This window comes from Synchiropus splendidus, chromosome 15, assembly GCF_027744825.2.
Source record: "Synchiropus splendidus isolate RoL2022-P1 chromosome 15, RoL_Sspl_1.0, whole genome shotgun sequence".
Taxonomy (NCBI): domain Eukaryota; kingdom Metazoa; phylum Chordata; class Actinopteri; order Syngnathiformes; family Callionymidae; genus Synchiropus; species Synchiropus splendidus.
The window spans coordinates 14,206,563-14,226,601 of NC_071348.1; the positions used below are offsets into that span (position 1 = coordinate 14,206,563).

Sequence of the window (20,039 nt, forward strand, 5' to 3'; positions counted from 1 at the left end):
TGACAAGGTTGAATAAGAATATTTAAACTATTTCTCATTGTAATTATTAAATTAGAATTCTAATTAAATATTCAAATTCTTATTGCAGACCTATGATCAGTTCTGACTTAAAAAAAAAAAATCCTTTGTTCAACAGAGTTGAATACAACAGCTATGGGTTGATCTGATCTACAGTCTTCGACTGAAAAGTGAGAAGAATTTTATTTATTGATTTTTGGAGAAGCCCTCCGGGGTAGAGCAGGTGCACCTACCGAAGATGATACAGGTGGTCCTGCTCACCTCTCTCCTCCTCCTCTGTCTCGCTGGAGCCGGACCCTCCCTCTCCTCCTCCCCCTGTGCCCTGCCCACCCCGGCGGTCTCTTCTCCAGGCTGTCAGAGCCAATCCGCGGCTGGGTGTAAGTAGGGCAAGCCGCTTCCTGGTTCTCAGAAAGGAGGAGCTGGGAAGTGGAGTGGGCCAGCTGAGACAGCAGGGGGCTCAGAACTGCCCAGAGAGCCGGAGGTCCGCACTGAGACCGGAGCACGGGGATTCAAGCAGTCAGCGAGTCGAGCTCAGAAGACCTTCAAAGTCGCTAAAAAAATAAATAAATAAACAACAAGTAAGAAAAGAAGTAGCCGGCAGGGTGGGACACCGTAATCCAGGAAGCGGACACCGGTCAGGTGGGAGGCGACGAACCAGGACAGGTGAGACGCCGGCGCTCAGGTACATTCTCACCGCGATTGTATGTTCTGCGCGCAGCCAAGCGTGCTCCCGGTGGCGCGTCTGTGCGTAGCTCCGGAGCCGGTTCTCCTCCTCCTCCTTCTCCTCCTCCTCTTCTTGTCGGTGCGTGGGGTCACCCGGGGACTCGAGTCCACGTCACGGGTGTTCAGTTCTAAACTGCTATAACACAAAATGACACGCAGTCACAAGGCTGCCCCTTGCTTTTGTTTGTTCTCTTTGGGCTTTTTTTTTTTTTTAATAATAGATTGTCCCAGGTGAAAGAAGCCACAGGGTCGACGGGTCCATTTGTGGATCCTCTCCTGCAGCTAATTATAGCCAAGAACACTGGCTGATATCCAAAACCTGACCTGCTCTCACGCACTCCGTACCTGCATGCCAGACACTGGATCTACAAGATGCACCTTTGAGAAATATCAGGGGGCTGTTAATTGACTTCGTCATCCACCAACCTGAGGCACACCCAGAGTTTATTGTGATCCACCACCCGGTGATACAATAGGATGTTCTCAGGCGGGTCACCCTGCTGCCTACCTGCCATGCCAGTGGGCTTGGAGCAGGCAGTGTGTGTCGTTACAGAGGTGGATGAGTCGCTGACTCGCCCCTCCGACAGACCGGCCCGACTGGCTCGACTGGCTTGGGTTTGGTTTCCCTGAATTAGCCATTGTTATTTGGTAAAATCCACAACCACACATGAAGGCAGTTGAAGGTGAGCTGGAGTCAGAACCATTGCTTGAAGACTGGCTTCTTTAACTGTGCTGAAACTATACGAGTATAACCTCAGATTGGAGACACGCTGATGCTGAGCTTTGATCATGCTCCAGGGGAACATAGTTGTTCAGTCACCTCTTTCATGTGTTGTTGTCCACATGTGTGAGAAACGTTTAGTATATGTTGAACTGCTTTCAGTTTCAGATATTTAGATTAAGACTAACCAATTTAAATAGTGTAGGCCTTGAGTTTTTCAATCCTTTCATGATCGAGATGCAGCTCAATAGATATCTTATACAAGATACAGGTTTTCAAAAATTTCCCTTACCATATATGATCAGATACAACAACATGGCCTGCACTGTGCTATTTAATATCACCGCTCATCAATGATACTGGATGGGACAGACAGGGGATTTGTGTCTTCACATACTGAATAAGTGTCACTGTGTGGAAACCATACATGCCTGTGTAAACACAAGTCTCCTCCCAACTTGTACTTCCTAAAGAAACCAGGACCTTCTTCCAAGATGTCTGAACTGAGTTTGTGTATAGTTAGTTTCAGTGAGCGTTCCATCCAGTCTGTCTTTTGTTCAAGTTGTATTTCGTTCTGCTTGTGAGGGCCTAGAATGAAGCAAGACCTGGTGAATATTCTATCAGTTTTCACTCAATAAGGTTGTGTCTCAGATGAGGTTGTATAGCGCACACTGATGGTGTAAACAATATTAGTGACAGTAATGACAGCATAGTAATGACAGCATAACAACACTGCAACTCTTCACCACCAGTTGTAATACCTCTATCCCTGACAATAAGGAGTCCATTGGAATTTTTGTTATACATTTCAACTTGTGTTTCAGTCCTTTAACTATTCATTTATCCTCTTGATGTTACAATTAAAAGTTACTCATCATTAACTTTCCCAAATAGATGAGCCTTTGTCTTTCAAAGACATCTCATCTGAAAAAGGGAAATTGACACTTCTTGTTGAGGACCACCTGAATGTTAAAGTGTTCTGCAGCAGAAGTCTACATCAAATGCTAATGTTTGAGCTGTCAAAACAAGACTGGTAATAGAAGTGAAACACGTCACCTCTACGGATTTAAAACCTTGCTGCTCTTTATCTGGCCTAGATTTCAGACGTTCGGGACCCTATGGGATCCTGGTAGGGTCTTGTGCTTCTTTTAACACCTCTAATGGTTCTGACATTTCAGACTTGGACTGGTGGATAATGGGGCATATTTTCTGATCTTTATACATACATACATATATATATATATATATATATATATATATATATATATATATATATATATGGCGAAACACGTCACCTCTGTGTTTCGAGAATCTGTTACCCACCCATCAGCCCGCTGCTTCACCAGTGACTGCCAGTGTCATGTGAGCAAAGTGTTCACATGCTTTCTCATGCCGGGACAATTCGCCACACATGGAGGAGCCATGGTGGTTTAGAAATAAAGTCTAAATGCTAGCTCTGTTCCAAATCACCAATATAATTGGACATCTGTGCTTCATTGCCCGTCCTGATCTGACCTTCATGCTGATCTGGACTGGCCTGCTTCTTGTAGTTCCTTCATTGGTGGTTTGGGAAACACAAACACTGAATTATTTTACGGTGGTTTCTCAACTCACTAGAATACATGTGCTTTTGCATAAGTGTGTGCACACACGCGTGTGTGTGGATCTATTCAAAAGACACCAAAAAGTAAGTGCTTAGTTTCTGTTAGTCTCTATTTCTGTTGTTTTGTGTTTTTTAGAGTAGCGTCCATTCCACTAACATACAGTTACTTTGGTTATGTAGCGAAGTATGATTCATGTGTATTTATTCTCATGAGTTTGTGACTTTAGGGGGAAAAGAACGCTGTAGAGCTGCTGCTCCTCAACACAGCCAATGCTCAGGCTAAATGAGTAGAAGCAGTCTAAGAAAAACGCAAGGCCAGGTACAGAGATTTTGTAGAACAACAAACTCAGCGAAAACAAGAGAAAGCATTTGTACCTCACCAATCATCCATTTGACCTGTAGACTACTTAGCTGGCCTGCTGTTTGCTTCAAAACAAACTGCGCTTCACCGTCTCACCAAAACTGTTTGTTCTGTTGTTCACAAACACAATCCACATTGTCAAGCAGTTGCATTTGCAAATAACATATCTTCAAAGAATATTTATTATGATCTGCTCAACGGGTAGAATTTAGCATGACAAACTGACTTGCCAACTAGCTGGCAAGTTCATGTTTGTGTAACATTCATGCATTTGATATGATTGACACATGGTTGGTTGAAATTACCAATGTATGATGTATTTGTATTTCTTATCTTAAATAAAAGTATAGTGTTTTGTGCCAAACTTTAACTGGTGTCAATAGAAGTAAACTGATGAGAAGAAAAGATTTTGACATAATATGTAGTCTGTGGAGTTGATTCTCTTCACATGGTTGTCTAACAGAATGTTTTCTAACAGATTTACAGAGAAATTATTGTTGGTCTGTAAGAATAGAAAAATGCACAAGGATGTTTTTATTGTTTTATTTGTTAGCTGGAATGCCAAATAAAACATTCACCGAAGGACAAAATAATGTAAATATTTGTTTGTTTGTTTGTTTACAGTCTAACTTCTGAACATCGGGCAAATAAGCTGAGAGCGACGGGAAACAGGGACTCAACCTCGTCTGAGTTTATGGACAGAAGGTACGAGACTATTTATTCAATGTTGTCATCAGTTTTGCATTAGAGCAGGTCCTGAGCCTAAGTCAACTTCATGTTATCGATTGATGCCAGTGGGGATAAAAACCAATCTTATGATGTGATAGTCCCCCTGTATCCTGTTTCCCCATAAGATTTGTGGCAGGTCTATGTAGGTGATGCCACTTTAAGTGTACATTGTATTGCTAGCTTGTTGACGTTTCTGCTGATGTCCTTCCCTTGTAGTTGAAGACATCGGAAGTGAATGTTAGTATTGATGGATGGAAGGGAAGGTTGGTGACACTCAAAACTGTGCACTACTTTCACTTTAGAGCAATATACTTTTTGATAAGCCAATGACCATTAGACTGACTCCTCACTTTTATTGAGCCTTGCTTCGTTGAAATTGCTCCTGTAAACATCCGTACTGTTGTGTTCTTTGCAATCTCTTTGTTTTAGCAACAAGCTGGCAACACGATAGTTAGGCACCTTTGTAATAACAAAGAATTGGAATGTGTTTTTAGATACTTTACTGAATACTTGATATCTAAATTGACATTTTTTTGACTTTGAGTTGTTCAAGAGGCCAAACAAAAATCAGCAAGAGTAGTTTTGGACTGGCAGCCTTGATTCTTGATGTGTTCACTGAGTGGATTTATGACCTGAATCTGATCTGAGGTCAAAATATACATTGCAGCATCAGACATGTCTGTACTGGACTGATATACTGTAGGTATGTGTCTTGTTAGGTTCCTGTACTGCTGTAGTAAGAATAAAAGGTGGACCAAAGGTATCCAGTCGTCATCATTAGATATGGGATAAGGCGCTCAGTCATCTAAGAAGGGCGAAGGGCAGAGCTGGTGCACCTCTGCAGGAAGAGCCAGGGAAAAGCTGTCCAACTCAGTCCCATCTGTATCATACTTATCTGTGTGCTCTGGCATCAGAGAGACTGGTCTTGAATCTTTTAATCGGTTCATCAACATAATCTTTCCGGGTTAATTCAATTCTGAGGTGAATATCAACATTCTGTCATAACCAGCCAAGCTTTCACGTGTGTACCTGGAACTTCCTGGTGCGTGGGGGGAAAACTGTGCTGAATGAAGTGGTCAGGTGGATAAATATTTTATAGGCAAACTGGAAGTTAACTCCTCTGTGGTTTGTTAGCTGCACACTCAATAACTGCCATAAAGCCATAACAGGCTTCAAGAAATTCCATGAGGGAGCTTTTTGTCATGCTTGTTCTTTTGAAGAGCCGATAAACATCAGGGATTAATTCCTTTTAAGAGATTAGGAAGCTCTTAAACAGTGAAGCACTTCTCAGTGTCAGTTTGCAGATAATGCTTACTGCACTGGCTGTAATTCACAGTTCAAGATGATGGTGGAAGTGGACGTTGCAATCTTTGTATTTGATATTTCATTACTAAAACAGGATTATCATCGCATTAAAGTGTTACACTAAGGCTGTCTTTTTGCAGTCGATGACGATGACGTGTTCCTCCTGAGTTTTACAGTGAAATATTCTGTAATTCAACTGAATGTTAGACATGATACTTTTCATTTAGAAAGCATTTTTAAGCATGTTTATTGCTGAACAAAAAGGCGGAACACCACGCTGTTGCGCACTAGAGGATGCCCAAGTCAATTCATTTAACTTTCATTCGCCCAGAATGCTGTAAATATCTGATCGATAAATTAGCAGAGAGTGGCAGCTCATGTCTCCAGTCCATGAGTTGAGATTGTGTGTGGTGTGAATGTAAAAAGCCTATATTTCATGGCCCCTCTAGACGTGGAAGAGTGCGGTGGGCGACAGAGCATGATAGATCATCTGACTGTGGCCAGGGGTATGTCCGGTGACTACCATGTGTCTTTTCAAATAGGGGGAAGTATCTGGAGTGGTCTGTCAGGCGGATGTGAGCCATGCACCAGATCCACTGTTCAAAGCGCACATATGCTGCCTACATCACAAACTGCTATGATGCGGACAGGTGATCCTGTTCAAATCGTGTCCGCTTAAGGGCGATTCATTTTCACACAAATCACAAGACCACAGTTTATTGGAGGTTATGTGATGCAACATTGTTGCTGTCTGATTTTGCCTCTTACCATTGTGTCAGTAAATATGTTTATCGTGTGAATGAAGCCGTTAAGAGTATTCCATATCTACTGTCAGAACTTTGCCACATTTGAGTGTTAACCCCACTCGATCTGTGTCAATAGAGGAAGTTGTGTATCTGCCATTTCCTCTTTTCAGTCTCCAGTTCCTGGTAGCCCTCCCTCGCTCTCGACCACCAGCCACGGACTTATCAAAAGGTGGTTCTCTCTGCTTCCTGTGAACAGTTATAGTTAGACGCAGTGCATTTGTACATCTGTCCATACAGCAAACCAAACTAGGAAAGATGAGCAGTCAAACAACTCAAAAAGTCACATTAAGTTCAGTTTTTTGTTACCAATGTTTTTACATGGAATTGTACATATTTTTTCCGACACTTGCGGTAACTCACCGCCTCATACCAGCACCAGGTCAGGCGGTCAGCAACGCCCTCAAGATGATTCAGAAGTTGATGAAATTTTTGTCATGCTTTCAGCAGTTTTAGCAGGCTTTCTGCACTGTCTTAAGAATAAAAGCACAGGTCAACTGTTACAAGAGGTAGAATTATAATGCTGGAGAACTGCACCCTGACAGGTGTAGCGATTGTAAACACCTTTAGAAATGTGAAAGTAGAACAGTTGACAGTGACATTGACAATTTTTGGAGAATTTGATTTGAAGTGACAATACGGTCTGGAGACCCATGTCATGTGAACGATGTGTCAAAACAGAAGCAGAGATGGTCTTGCCAAAATGACATTTGTTGTCTGGTTTGGGTTGAGGCACAAATGAGTCATCGTCTAACGTGTGCATACATGCCGTTTTGTGGTGCGAATGGCTCATGTTCCAATTTAGTGTAAATGTCACTTGTCATCAAAATGTTTCTGTTTGTCTTGCCTTCAGTTTTTTTCTGTGGTGCAAACTATCTCTCCATCAGGTTGTGTGGTGGGCCATTTTACTGAATACAGGAAGAAGGAAATTGATCGGGATCAGTTAGGTTTGCAACACTTGTTGGTCTGAAGCTTTTGCAATATCTCCCTCTGTAATAGGAGTTAAGTGTGAAACAGACACACATTGTCCTGTGATGTGGCAACAAGTTGTTTGTATAGGATTAGAACTCGAGTCCTTTAACTCAAAGATGTTTTACACCATGTCAACAGTCGTCTTCTGCTCAGGTATAGAACATTTAATTCATGGTGTCATCAAATTGACTCTATATAAATATTATTGTTACATTTATATTACTGTTATATATAATATATGATATATACCATATATAATATTATAGGTTACATATGTAACAATACAATACAATATATATATATTTATATATATTTATATATATATATATGTATATATATACATATGTTTATATATGTATATATATACATATATAATATATATATATATATATATATATATATATATATATATATATATATATATATATATACATATATATATATATATATATATATATATATAAAACAACAAGACTCTATAAATATTATTGTTATATTTATATATTATTGCTATATGTTGTTATATATAATATACATGGTATATACCATATCTAATATTATAGATAACAATATATCACAATCATATATTGATCATATATTGACTTATTTATGATATTTATAATAGTTAAGTCAAAGTCAAAAAATAGCTAAGGGTCAGACATAATTTAAATAATCAAAAATCTCTTCAACTAACATGCCTCTTTAATAATTCATCAATATTTAGCGCTTTTCGTGACCTCTTTCAAACATTTCTGGTTGTTATGTAGTCCAAAAAAGGAGGTCATGTTTCCCTTGACTGACTGAACATTAGTTAAAGGGGTTTCATATCATGACTTTCTCACAAACACTACGGTGCGTGCGTGTTTGTTCGTCTTGGGAGGGGGGGAGAAATGTTGACCAGATAAGGAATTCAGAGGGGAGAGAAATGTGTGAAACCGCACTGTCATCCAGCCTTCTCTTTAATGTCTGTGTTCTCCATCTCTGGCTGAAACTCACTTTTGGTGACGCTAATGATAGTGAAGGCTGTGGCCACAGCTAACACACACACACACACACACACCTGCAGATGCTGGTTCCTCTGGTATTGGTTTGTTCACGCTCTGCCAACATGTTGCGGAGTCTCTCACTCTCTCTCTCTCTTCTACCTCCTGGTTCCTCCTCTCTGGTAACGTTACCTCTCGCCTCTTGTTTCATGTCGCCTCTCTAACACAGATTGTTGAAGGCTGGACTAGATTTTCTTGTCTGTACCTCTCTCAGCTTTATCTCTGAGTATATCTCGACACCCACTCCTATTCACGCTACCTCGTTTCAGTCTCCTCCGCCATCCTGGGATTTTTCAAATTTCTACAAATGTGTGTGTGCTTCTGCAGAAGACAGCATCCCTCCCCCTTCCTTGTTGCTCACCTCAACTCAGTCTCAACACCTCTTTCCAACCACTCCAGCTCCCGCACTTCCTGTGTGGCTGCTGAAATACGTGGCGAGAACTTTTCCGCCCCAAGGTTTTTCTTATCCGATTGTATTGAAATGTTTCATGACTATGAAGGCTGATGTATCATTGTGGCTTCCTTTGTTCCATGATGTGTGCCTGTGTGTGCTGCGCTGTCAAGCTGTGATTTGAAGCATCAGTGTCATATTTGGGGTTGTTTTGGTGAATTAGCATTGCAACATTGTGATGACTTTTTTTTGTTTTGTTTTTATTCTTAGTAGGTCCAAAGCCAACTTTCCTGACTCACTCACATGCTTAAAATGTGGAAGTCCTCTGCGCCGTGGTGCAGCAAGTCCCTCATCATGGTGATGCTCCATTTTGAAGTTTTTGCTATACACAGTTCTCCCCGACTGAAATCTCTGTGAACGAGATAGCACAGCGCTGAAATGATAATTTAGCTATGATCATACAATGAAGCGTATCATAGATGCACTCCAGAGCGATGTGTCTGTCATCACAGGCAGACATGGAAGTCAGCCACACTACTGAGCCATATCTCATTGAACCAGTATTAACCACGAAAGACACGATACGGTGACGTCACTATCCCTCCGTTCTCCGCTCCTGTAAAGCAGGAACTCTGCATATCATAGAACAATCCTGGTTTCAGCACGGAGGTTACAACGCCAGCTAACATCCATTATGAGGTTAGGCTTAGGACAAAACAGCTTGGACTGTGCCTACTGACTGGTGTAGGTAAAATATTTTCACAGACGTTTCTGCCCACAACTGATGATGTCTAATATATACACAAAAATGTAGTTGTAACATTTTGAAGTTTTGGTGACGGGTGTTGTAGTAATCAAGATTGGTCTTGGTGTCGAGACTGATCTCAACTCCGCTCTTTTAGGTTCTCGGTCTCAAGTGCATTTTTACTGTGTCTCGGACTGGGTAGACTCTGGATTTCTCGGGAGAATGGTGCTGCTTGTTCCAGCTGACACGGATCAGTTTGAGACTCCTTATACAAATACAGCCTTGGTCTTTCTCGACCTCGACCTCCAAAAATCTTGGTCTTGTTTCAAGTGAAGTGCAAGTGAAGACGTTTTTTAGAGAAGTGCTGAAATGTTTTGATTGTGTTTAATAAACTGAAAGGAAAAAGTAGTGCGAGCGTAATGGCAACATCAAATACAATATAGGATATACAACTGATGAAGTACTACAATAAATATATAAACGGCACAACCTAAAAGTATTTTATATTTAGTTTTATGCACCAAGATTTGGGTATCTTCACTGGTAAAGCAGCATGCTGTGAGCAAACTTTCAAGTTATGGTTATTATTTATTATTATTTTTTGTGAGTGTATACATTACACCCCAAACTTCAACAGTGAGCAGACGTCAGCAGTGAGATGCAAATGACTCTAAATGGAAAAAATAACTGCATCAAACGTCATCAGTCGTCAGCAGAAATGCTCGGAAGACCCACCTCGAGGGAATTTGAAAACTATTTCACCTGCAGCGGCTTTGTTTTCCCCAGTAAGCATACTGCAAGAGAATGGACAGTCTGTCCAAACAGTGAAGAAAGCACCAGCGCATAATGAAATAGGATCAAATATTGGTCAGTTTTTGAAATCCCGTCCTTACACACATTTTATTTACCAGACTCTCTTTGACGTCTCAACTTCCTGCACCTACATACATTATCATTACCAGCTGAGATGGCGTAATAAGGGATAAGTCAGAGGGTTGCAAATCTCTGCCTCATTAACAGAGAAATTCTTGTTAATCATATTTTTTGCTGCCAATATTTGGACTGCTAAAAAGAATGGTGAAACAAAAATCGAAGAGTGCAACCGCCCTAATGCTTTATCTTTTTTTTCATCTCAAATTTGGTGAGGGGTTGACACAGGAGCTCAGTGAATGTTGTGGTTTAGAGAAGAAAAATGTTTGTCACTTTTTTTTATATAAAAGCAGTTGAGAGGAAGAATGACAGAATCTAGAAACTATCATGGCTCTGACTGTAGTGCTGTTGTGGGGGGTTTGGGGACAGGGGCCCTTGCACTGCCAGCCAAATGAATTATGTAGTGCGATCTTGGAACTAAAACCTTCTGCACGCATGCGTTCGTACACACACACTCACACACATAATGCCCCAGTCAGCTTTAGGACACGCAAAGCCTGAGGGAGAAGGAAACACCAAATTCTTCTTGAAAAATTTGGAGTGAATTGTGGCAGTAATCTGGTCGAAGCAGGTGGAGTCGCTGCTCAGTCAGGTTGTGTTATAAGAAGGCGTGGATGTTTTAGCTTTTGTGTCAACATGTGCAAAATTGTTTGCATTCTCATTGTGTGTGTTTGCCCTCTTTATTTTTCATGGCTACCATTTCCTGAGTTTCTCCACTACGTCCATATGAGTAAAGAATTCAGAGGTGAAAGTAGGCAGAGGGACATGCTTTTGGCCTGTTTCAAAAATAGCTGCAAACAATGTCCTGTAAATGTGTAATAATGCAGTCATGGCTGCAGCGATTGTAGTGAGAAGGAGACACACAGGGAGTGCATTTCTCACCCCAATTGTGTAATCTAGCCAAACAACGTTTTCGTCATTAACACTGACAACAGTACAGTTCCATAAAATTGCACTGTATTGTATCTATTATTGACATTGAAAAATACCCAAATTCATAAATGAAATTCGAGATAAGTGGACAGACAAAAGCAGAACTCTCCTTACTATCTGGGATCACACTCACTCTCTCTATATAATTCTCCTCAAGGTATCGCACAGGTAAATACATAGTGGAATCGTCAGCATATGTCAGCTATGATGTTCTATACTGGAGGCCCCAGAATGTGTTAAACTTCTGTGAAATTTAAGTTTAGTTCTGTCACTGCAAACTCATCACACCCAAGGTGTCAGGTGTTACCAACACTCTTTTAAGCTTGGTTCATAGTTCCACTCGAACAGAACAGAAAACAACACACAAACCGTTGAGAGGCATAAATCATGACAATTAATGCATATTTTAACTATCTTTGTAGGAGTAATAAAAACCGTGTACTCGATCTTTCACGCGCTACACATACAGCCGTCGGAAAACAAATGACATCAGACTTCGCCAAAGCAGTTCACCCTCTCCCTTGCACCCGCAGTTTTCTGTGAATGTCATAGTTTCCTCTTTAGCTGTGCAGCTTGATATAATTGAGGTGGACTAGGAAACTTTTGTGGAAAGTTGGAGACATTAAAACAACATGTCAGAGCTGCAACAGCAACTCCATGCATATATTTGATAGGCTTTCACAATATAAATGACGAAAACTGTGTAGAAGAATGCACCTTTATGTGGAGCTTTAGTCACTGCTGCCGCTCTGCTTTTCCTGGCACAGTTGTGGTGGAGTCTTGTGTCCAGTTCCTCTGTGATAGAATGTATCGACACGTCATGATGCCAGGGAGAGTAAACCATTCCTGCCCGTCCTGAAATCCTCTCCCAGGTTTAAAATATAAAATATTGGTTTTATACTTTGTAGTTAATTACAGAATTCAAACAATGTATTCCGAAAAACTTGGTATGTGTCTCAACATGTCATGTAAGACAGCAGTTCCTTTTTATACTTGAAAATGATTTGAAAAGTGTTTCGAAAGAAACGCAGCCATTTTCTGTGCATGTAAGCGACTTTTGCATCTCAACTTCCTCTCTCTAGTCAACATTTGGCCCAAACCACATCAGTGGAGACAGCACTCATCCAAATACGTTCTTGCCATTTTAAGAGCGCACATTTTCAGTAGCACTCAAGAGTCACTTGGTTTGTGTACGTAGTTAGAAGTAGCATTTCAAATAGTGTCTTTGTTTGGGCAGTCCATCTATACAACTCTTGGGGGCAACCATGATGAAAACTTACTGAAAACTTTCATAAACCCCATGGACTCTTCACATGATCACCGTTGCGGTGTGTGACAGAAGTGGTTGGACTCAACTGGCTGAAGATGAATTGCATGTGAAGCTTAGTAGCCTCAGACCTATGAGATGACTCAACTGATCTGTGTCCATCATTTCTAAACAGGACCTCCCACAGTGACACTGTCTTCCACTGAGCTGTGGTCCAGGTCCAGTTCTTCCATTCATAAAATTCCTTCTTTTGTCTTTGTGTGTGTGAGGCATCAATTATGATTCATTACATCGACATGAGACCTTTTTTTTGTTTTGTAGTTCAGAATAATAACTCTTGTTTGATGCCATCCGTTGCCTTTAAATCAATCAAACTGTTCCGTACCTATAGTGCTCCGCTGTTACCCAAGACGCATCCTGGTTGCTGAGACGGATTGGTTGTGACGATCGGAAATTATTCGGAAAATGGGTCTTTGAGTTTCTGCAGAGAGAGTGGGTGTGTGGGTGGTATTGAGGGAGGAGTAGCAATCTGCGCCCTCTTTTGATACAACAGGAAAGCCAGCGACTGGTAGAACTTGCCAAAGAAGTCGACTTGTGACATTTACGGTGAGGGCAACGCTCTGACGGAAGATTTTCAGTGAGCTAAACTAAGGAAGCAATGACACATGCTTTTCTCCGGCTGCCAGTGCCCATGAGCACAGGAAAGGTAGGGCTGAGTCTCCACTGGTGGGTGCATATTAAGTTTAGAGCTGGAAGAACGCTTGCGTGGGGTGAAAGTGACTTTTTATGGAAGTATATAATAGTTAATTCATTATTTGGCTTGGGTGGAGTTTGTCTTCTGGAAATGTCCTGGCACTGAGGTCGCCACCAAACAGGTTAAATCCAACAATAGTGGGTGGGGGGAGTCATAGTTTTACATGCAAACTGTGCACATGTGTATCTTGTGTGTTTGTGTGTGTGTTTTCAAAAGGTGTGTGTCGTGGAGCAGGTTAGTCTGGTGACTGTACCATCGCTGGGCCCTCTGGGCACTGTGTGAACACTGTCATTGGATGGCTAGGGGGCTTTCAGTTGCTATGGGAGGGAGATGACTGGCAGGGAGGGGGAAGTTGTTTGTGGAAAATCTGGTCCGCTCAGGTGTGAGGGCGTGTGAGATAGTGTTAGCAGGTATATTGTGGCCAGGGTAAGGTGCAAGCTTAGAGAGCTTAACAAGGAGCTGCTGGGTCTTATTACCAACAGACGAGGTCCTTGCTCGGCAAGTCAACATAAGGAAAGTCACCGAAGTGAAATAGCAAAACCACAATGCTCCATATTTGATAGTATCGACAAGCAGGAATAAACACAGTGATCTGTGGTTATCAATTTTTCAGTTTTTGCATGGTTGTTTAATAAGATGCCAAACAGCTTAAACATTCAAACATCCAACATGCAGTGCCTTTTCTATGTAAAGAGGCTCAGACTCTCCCAGGACCATTTGGATTCAATCTAACCACCATCTGTCCTGGGTCCTCTTCTCCGTTGTTCATGCCCAAGCCACTTCAAGTGGTTCAGTACTGGATCTCCTCTGGATTACTGAGCCCATCACTTTGTCTCTGAGCTGCAGTTCAGCCACCCTGTGGAAGGAAATAGCTTGGTCCTTTGATCAATATCCAGCACTCGTGAGCATAGGTGAGAGGAGAAACCAAGATCGACCGATAGTGCTGCACTGGCAGATAGAATGTGGTTGTTTGTCAAGCTGTTGCTCCTCTTTATGGCAAGGAGGCGGTTATGTAGTTGAGAAGCCTGGTACCCTCTCTCTTCCTCTCCTGATTTTGCCTTTATGTCATTGGCTGTCTCTCTTCCAAAGGTATTTTGATCCAAACAGCTAATGCTATAAAGCGAATTAACCTACTGCCCTGCAGTTACAACACCAACATTGCATAAGCCTGTGTTCTTTCCGTATCATCGCTATCGATCACATCTCCCCGCTCTAATGATGACGCCGTGCTGTTCTATATTCAACCTCCTGCAGCCTTCTGTCCCCGCGATGCTTCCACCTCCATCACCTCTACCTGATTTAGTAATCTGGGGAGAAAATACTTTGGGATTGGCAGAGGATGAGTGGGAGCAAAGCGTCTACTAAGCCTGAATTAAACTGTTCCTCACGTGAAGGGAAACTCTTTCACAGAATCACGCTGCCTATGTTGTTCATGTTTGTTTTAGAAGATACCAGAATTCATTTTAAATATGAAAATAAATACACAAATAAAGAACTGCTTGAGACCTAATTGAAGAGTAGCTGGTAAACAAATCTGGAGCCACATTTTGGGACCACTTCCACTTTTATCAAGTGAGTTATGTCCACCTGATAAACCCTGATAAATCCAAAATTGTGCTTTCTTAAAGGTGGTGATGTCTCCTGGCGAGGACGGTCTGATCGGGATCCCCTTCCCAGAGCACAGCAATGAGCTGTTGTCACACCTCAATGACCAGAGGCGGACAGGTCTCCTCTGCGATCTCACACTGACCTCTCGGGGCGCACGATACCCCACGCATCGTTCAGTCATGGCTGCCGTCAGTCTCTACTTTCGCCGACTGTTTGGAGCAGAGGAAGCTGGAGGTGAGGGAGGAGGAGGTTTTAGTGTGTGTCAGCTGGACTGCGTGGCCCCAGATGCTCTGGACGCTCTCTTGGAATTTGCGTACACTGCTACTCTCACCATTCCCAGCTCTGGAATGAGGGATGTCCTAAAAGGAGCTCAGCTTTTGGGCATCCAGTGCGTGGCTGATGCATGCAGTGACATCCTGGGGGAAACGGCAGAGGCAGAGATTGAGATGGCGGAGCAGCAGATCAACCAGTATGCAACTCCTGATTGGAAGGTGAGAGAGAATGGAGGCGTGAAAGACTCCAGGAGAAAAACAGGCAGGAGGAAGATGAGAAAGGTTGCCTCACACCTCATCAACTCCTCAGCGTTGAATCTATCGTCCGCTTCCCCTTTTTCATACCCGTCACCGTCTTCTGACAGCGTTCGCTCGCTGACGTCCACCCAACCCCCGAGTCCAGATCAAGAAGACCTCTGCCCCAAACCAAGGCAGAACGGGGATCCTCAGCTTGTCAGAGAGCCTGGCAGGGGGGCAGCTATGAATGGAGGGATGCTTCACTGGTTAAATGAACCCCCTCGTATCGCCCAGCCTCCTCCAGCCAGCATGTCACATGGGAAGCTATCTGAGGACGAGATGGAGGGATTTGGCGCCGATGAAATCATACTGGAAAATACTCCAGTATCGACAGCCGTGTCTGAACGAGAGGAGGCCACACCAGCAGTAGGGAGGAAGAGAAAGTCTCAAACCCCTCAGCAGTGTCCTGTTTGCCAGAAGATCATCCACGGAGCAGGAAAGCTTCCTCGCCACATGAGGACACACACCGGAGAGAAGCCCTTCCAGTGTACAGCCTGTGGAGTACGCTTTACTCGGTAATGAGCCTTTTTGAAATGCACACTGTTGTCCTCCTTAAGCTTTGTCTGTCACTCATAAACGCCATTGTCCAAACGCCAATTTCCACCCCAATTTTTTTTTTTTTTTATCTTCACAATTCAATACACTTTTTGTGATGGAAATACTCTTGATTGTAATGTGCTCGATTGGACAGCAGGTGGCAGTAGCCACAGAAGTCACTCTCACAACAAACTCACTAGCCAGCATCTCTTCCTTCTCACAGAGGGATGTATGATTTGTGCATATAAATGGCATTTCCCAAGAATTTTACTGAAATCTCTTCATCTGAGTGAATACTTGGATGGACGGAGACAAACGCTGGCGATCACTTCATCCATGCTACTTGCTCTGGATGAGCTTGGTAGACACGTATGACCACCAGACCACTTTAGCTCTCCTGAGAAAACACCCATGTAGCCAGCAAAGAATGTGGTGTTCCTTTGTTGAAATGGCGAAAAACATGTTAAAAAAAAACAGCCATATTTTCTATATCAATGGCTTGGTGTTTCCCTGTTGGTTAGATAGATAGATAGATAGATAGATAGATAGATAGATAGATAGATAGATAGATAGATAGATAGATAGATAGATAGATAGATGGATAGATAGATAGACAGATAGACAGGTAGGTAGGTAGATAGATAGATAGATAGATAGATAGATAGATAGATAGATAGATAGATAGATAGATAGATAGATAGATAGATAGATAGATAGATAGATAGATAGATAGATAGGTTAAATAGGCCAATATTGAGGTCCTATCTCACGCTGAATTTCTCTTAACAGGAATGATAAGCTGAAAATCCACATGAGAAAGCATACAGGAGAGCGCCCCTACCCCTGCCCACACTGCTCCGCCCGGTTCCTCCACTCGTACGACCTCAAGAACCATTTGTCCCTCCATAGCGGCGCGCGGCCCTTCGAGTGCCTGCTGTGCCACAAGGCGTTTGCCCGAGAAGACCACCTGCAGCGTCACCGTAAGGGCCACAGTTGCCTGGAGATACGAACACGCCGGCCCAAGCATGACACAGAGTCTGGGGATGAAGGAGGAGTCGATGGTGCGATCCAGCAGTCCAACCCTCTGGAGTCTCCGTCCATGCAGGGCCGCTCATCGTTGTTCCTTCCTCAGGCCGTATTGGATGGCGCAAGCGGCTCTGATGCTGTTCACTCCATGATCTTTCAGGGGGATACTGAGAGAGAACGAGCTCTCAGCCTGCACGCCCTCGCTCAACTTGGTGCCCACAGGCTGGCAAACTACCCTGAGCTCTTCATGCGTGGTCTGGATATGCGAGGGGGCAGGGAGAGAGACGACAGAGGTGCTCTTCATCTGCCACAGACACCACACAATCGGTGGGCAGAAGAGTCACTGGAGGAGACTGGAGCAAAAAAGGCTCAAGAGGAGGAATGATGAATGGTGTGTGTCTGTGTGGTAAATAGTCCACAGTAAAAACATACTCAGGTGGCTGGACTCAATATTGTGTGCTGCTTATATATCAATAGCTCTTTCAAAGGTTTTAAATTATGTAATAACAAAAAACGGGTTTAGGAATCTTATAAAAGTTGTCCACAGTTAGTCTTTTAAAGATTGTCTTTCTGATTTTATTCTCTGCTCATGCAAGGCATGAATGTTTGCGGTTTCTGGGTGCTTTTCACTATGCAACTTAAAATCCAGAGCTGCAAGACCTGTTGCTGATTCATGTCGCTGTGGGCACCTGATGTCCTCTGGTGGCTCTCAGCGGAATTGCAATGTGACCATTCTTGGGTTTTCTTGGATACCAAGGTATCAATTTAAAGTTGTGACATGGAGATGGTGAAAGTCAATTACAGCCAAAATTGGGGTTTGAAGACTAGCCGACTTGTTTATGTTTAATCCCCGAAGAAGCCTTTTCTGTATTCCAATGTTGAGCTCTGACGTGAGATAACAGCTACTGCTTTCTAAAATTAACATCCCGGCGAGGTGCTACAGGAGATGCCCCATTCATTGTATTTATTTATTTATTGTTTATTTATTGTGGCTTTCTGCTGTTCTGATGAATCAAAAGTGGGGCGCAACAAGGCTGTATAATGATCAAGTCTTCAAATAACCAAAGTTCGAAATTGCATTCTTAAATGCAGCCTTTGCACATGTCTTTCTATAAACATTCCATTTTGAAAACAGAAAATAAGGTAAATGTAGCATCAAGATTGTTTTGGTATGAGTAGCACTGCTACATCTACAGGGGCCAATGATTTGTTTTATTGTTTCCTTTCAAACATTTGGTTTCACCCTGGGTTGATTGGTTATCAATATGAAAGCAGCATTTTGTGTTTTTTTTTTTTATTTGCTCTGCAAAATCCTGCAGGGTCGGTGTGCACTATGAGCTTCTTTTCGTGTCATTTCTGTTTTTTCAATTTGCACTATGCGATTTGAGAGGTGGTCGCCTTTTATCTCTCTGTCATTGATGGCTATTAACTCCCTTGGTACATTTTCCAGTTTCTGATCCACGTAAACAATATTTCCAAATCTAAATTCATTGAAACCTATTACTCATATTAGTCCAGATATATATTTAAATATATTTATTAAAATGAAGATGCCTTAGATTAATGTATGTGTATGTGTGTGTGTGTGAACGCGAGAGAGCGAGCGACCGATTCTCAGGTAGCGTCGAGCAAAGCATTTTAAAATGTCATAACCAAATAGATCAGGGCTACGTCATCATGTAAGGGACCAGTGGTGTCAGAACTTTATCAACAATTCAGTCTTATTCTCAGATTGTTTGTGCGCATGGTAGGGAGCTTGTGAATGAATGAGATCATACCAGCAAAGTGAATGTTTTATTTGACTTTGGTGAAGGGACACGGGGTCCGGTCTGAGCAGACACCCCACTATCAGGGATACATTTTTTTCTTTCAGTTGTTGAGTGATCTCAGATATGAATCCATTTCCCAACATTTTGTTTCAGTTCAAATAAAAAAATTAAAGCAAAACTATGATAATGTGTCTGCGTGCTTTTAGCCAGTCTCCATAAAGTGTTCAGGTAATCATTGACGAAAGCAATATTCTAGGAAGGTATTTTGGTGCCTCCCTGGAACTGATACTAGAGAGGAGACTTCGACCAATAGTCAAACCTCGGATTCAAGAGGAACGGTGTGGTTTTTGGCCCGGTCGTGGAACACTGGACCAGCTCTAGACCCTCCATCGGGTGCTCGAGAAAAGGGGAGTGTGAGATTGATAGACAGGTTGGTGCAGCGGCAGCAGTGATGCGGTCACTGTATCGGACCGTCGTGGTGAAGAGAGAGCTGAGTCACAAGACGAAGCTCTCGATTTACCGATCAATCTACGTTCCCACCCTCATCTATGGTCACGAGCTTTGGGTAATGACCGAAAGGATGAGATCGCGGATACAAGCGGCTGAGATGAGTTTCCTCCGCAGGGTGGCTGGGCGCACCCTTAGAGATAGGGTGAGGAGTTCGGTCATCCGGGAGGAGCTCGGGGTGGAGCCGCTGCTCCTCCACATCGAGAGGAACCAGCTGAGGTGGCTCGGGTATCTGATCTGGATGGCTCCTGGACGCCTCCCTGGGGAGGTTTTCCGGGTATGTCCTACTGGGAGGAGACCCCGGGGAAGACCCAGGACTCGCTGGAGAGATTATGTCTCCGGTCTGGCCTGGGAACGCCTCGGGATCCCCCGGGAGGAGCTGGAGGAGGTTTGTGCGGACCGGGAAGTTTGGGCTTCCCTGCTCCGAATGCTGCCTCTGCGACCCAACTCCGGATAAGCAGCAGAAGCAGGAGGTATTTTGGTGTGAAGATACTGGACAGAGAGGGGTCCAGGCGGTAATGGCCAAAGAGGATTGACTGGGACGGAATGTTTATTTCACCCAAACAAACTGTCGACAACATAAAACATATACAACATATAAAAAGTACAGTAACTTGCTGTTTTATTTGTTTATCTATTTGTATTTACGTCGTCATTTCTCTACCTCATGTTTTTTTTAAGACTTATTCCATTTTTATTACAAATAATCGCGAACCTCCGTTTGA

General features: G+C 42.8%; 1 protein-coding gene across 3 annotated transcripts; it reads left to right on the forward strand.

Annotated features, from left to right (window-relative positions):
• Positions 1-390: 390 nt before the first annotated feature.
• On the forward strand, positions 391-18,978 carry zbtb7b (zinc finger and BTB domain containing 7B). 3 transcript variants are annotated; one of them, XM_053887579.1, is made up of 4 exons: positions 392-700; positions 4,051-4,131; positions 14,927-15,990; positions 16,802-18,978. In XM_053887579.1, exons 3-4 carry the CDS (start codon positions 14,933-14,935, stop codon positions 17,421-17,423), a joined length of 1,680 nt encoding a protein of 559 aa, XP_053743554.1. In that variant the 5' UTR covers positions 392-700; positions 4,051-4,131; positions 14,927-14,932; the 3' UTR covers positions 17,424-18,978. The 3 variants fall into 3 exon arrangements, with proteins under 3 accessions (XP_053743555.1, XP_053743554.1, XP_053743553.1); XM_053887578.1 differs by having other exon boundaries at positions 393-681; XM_053887580.1 differs by lacking the exon at positions 4,051-4,131 and having other exon boundaries at positions 391-681.
• Positions 18,979-20,039: the final 1,061 nt, after the last annotated feature.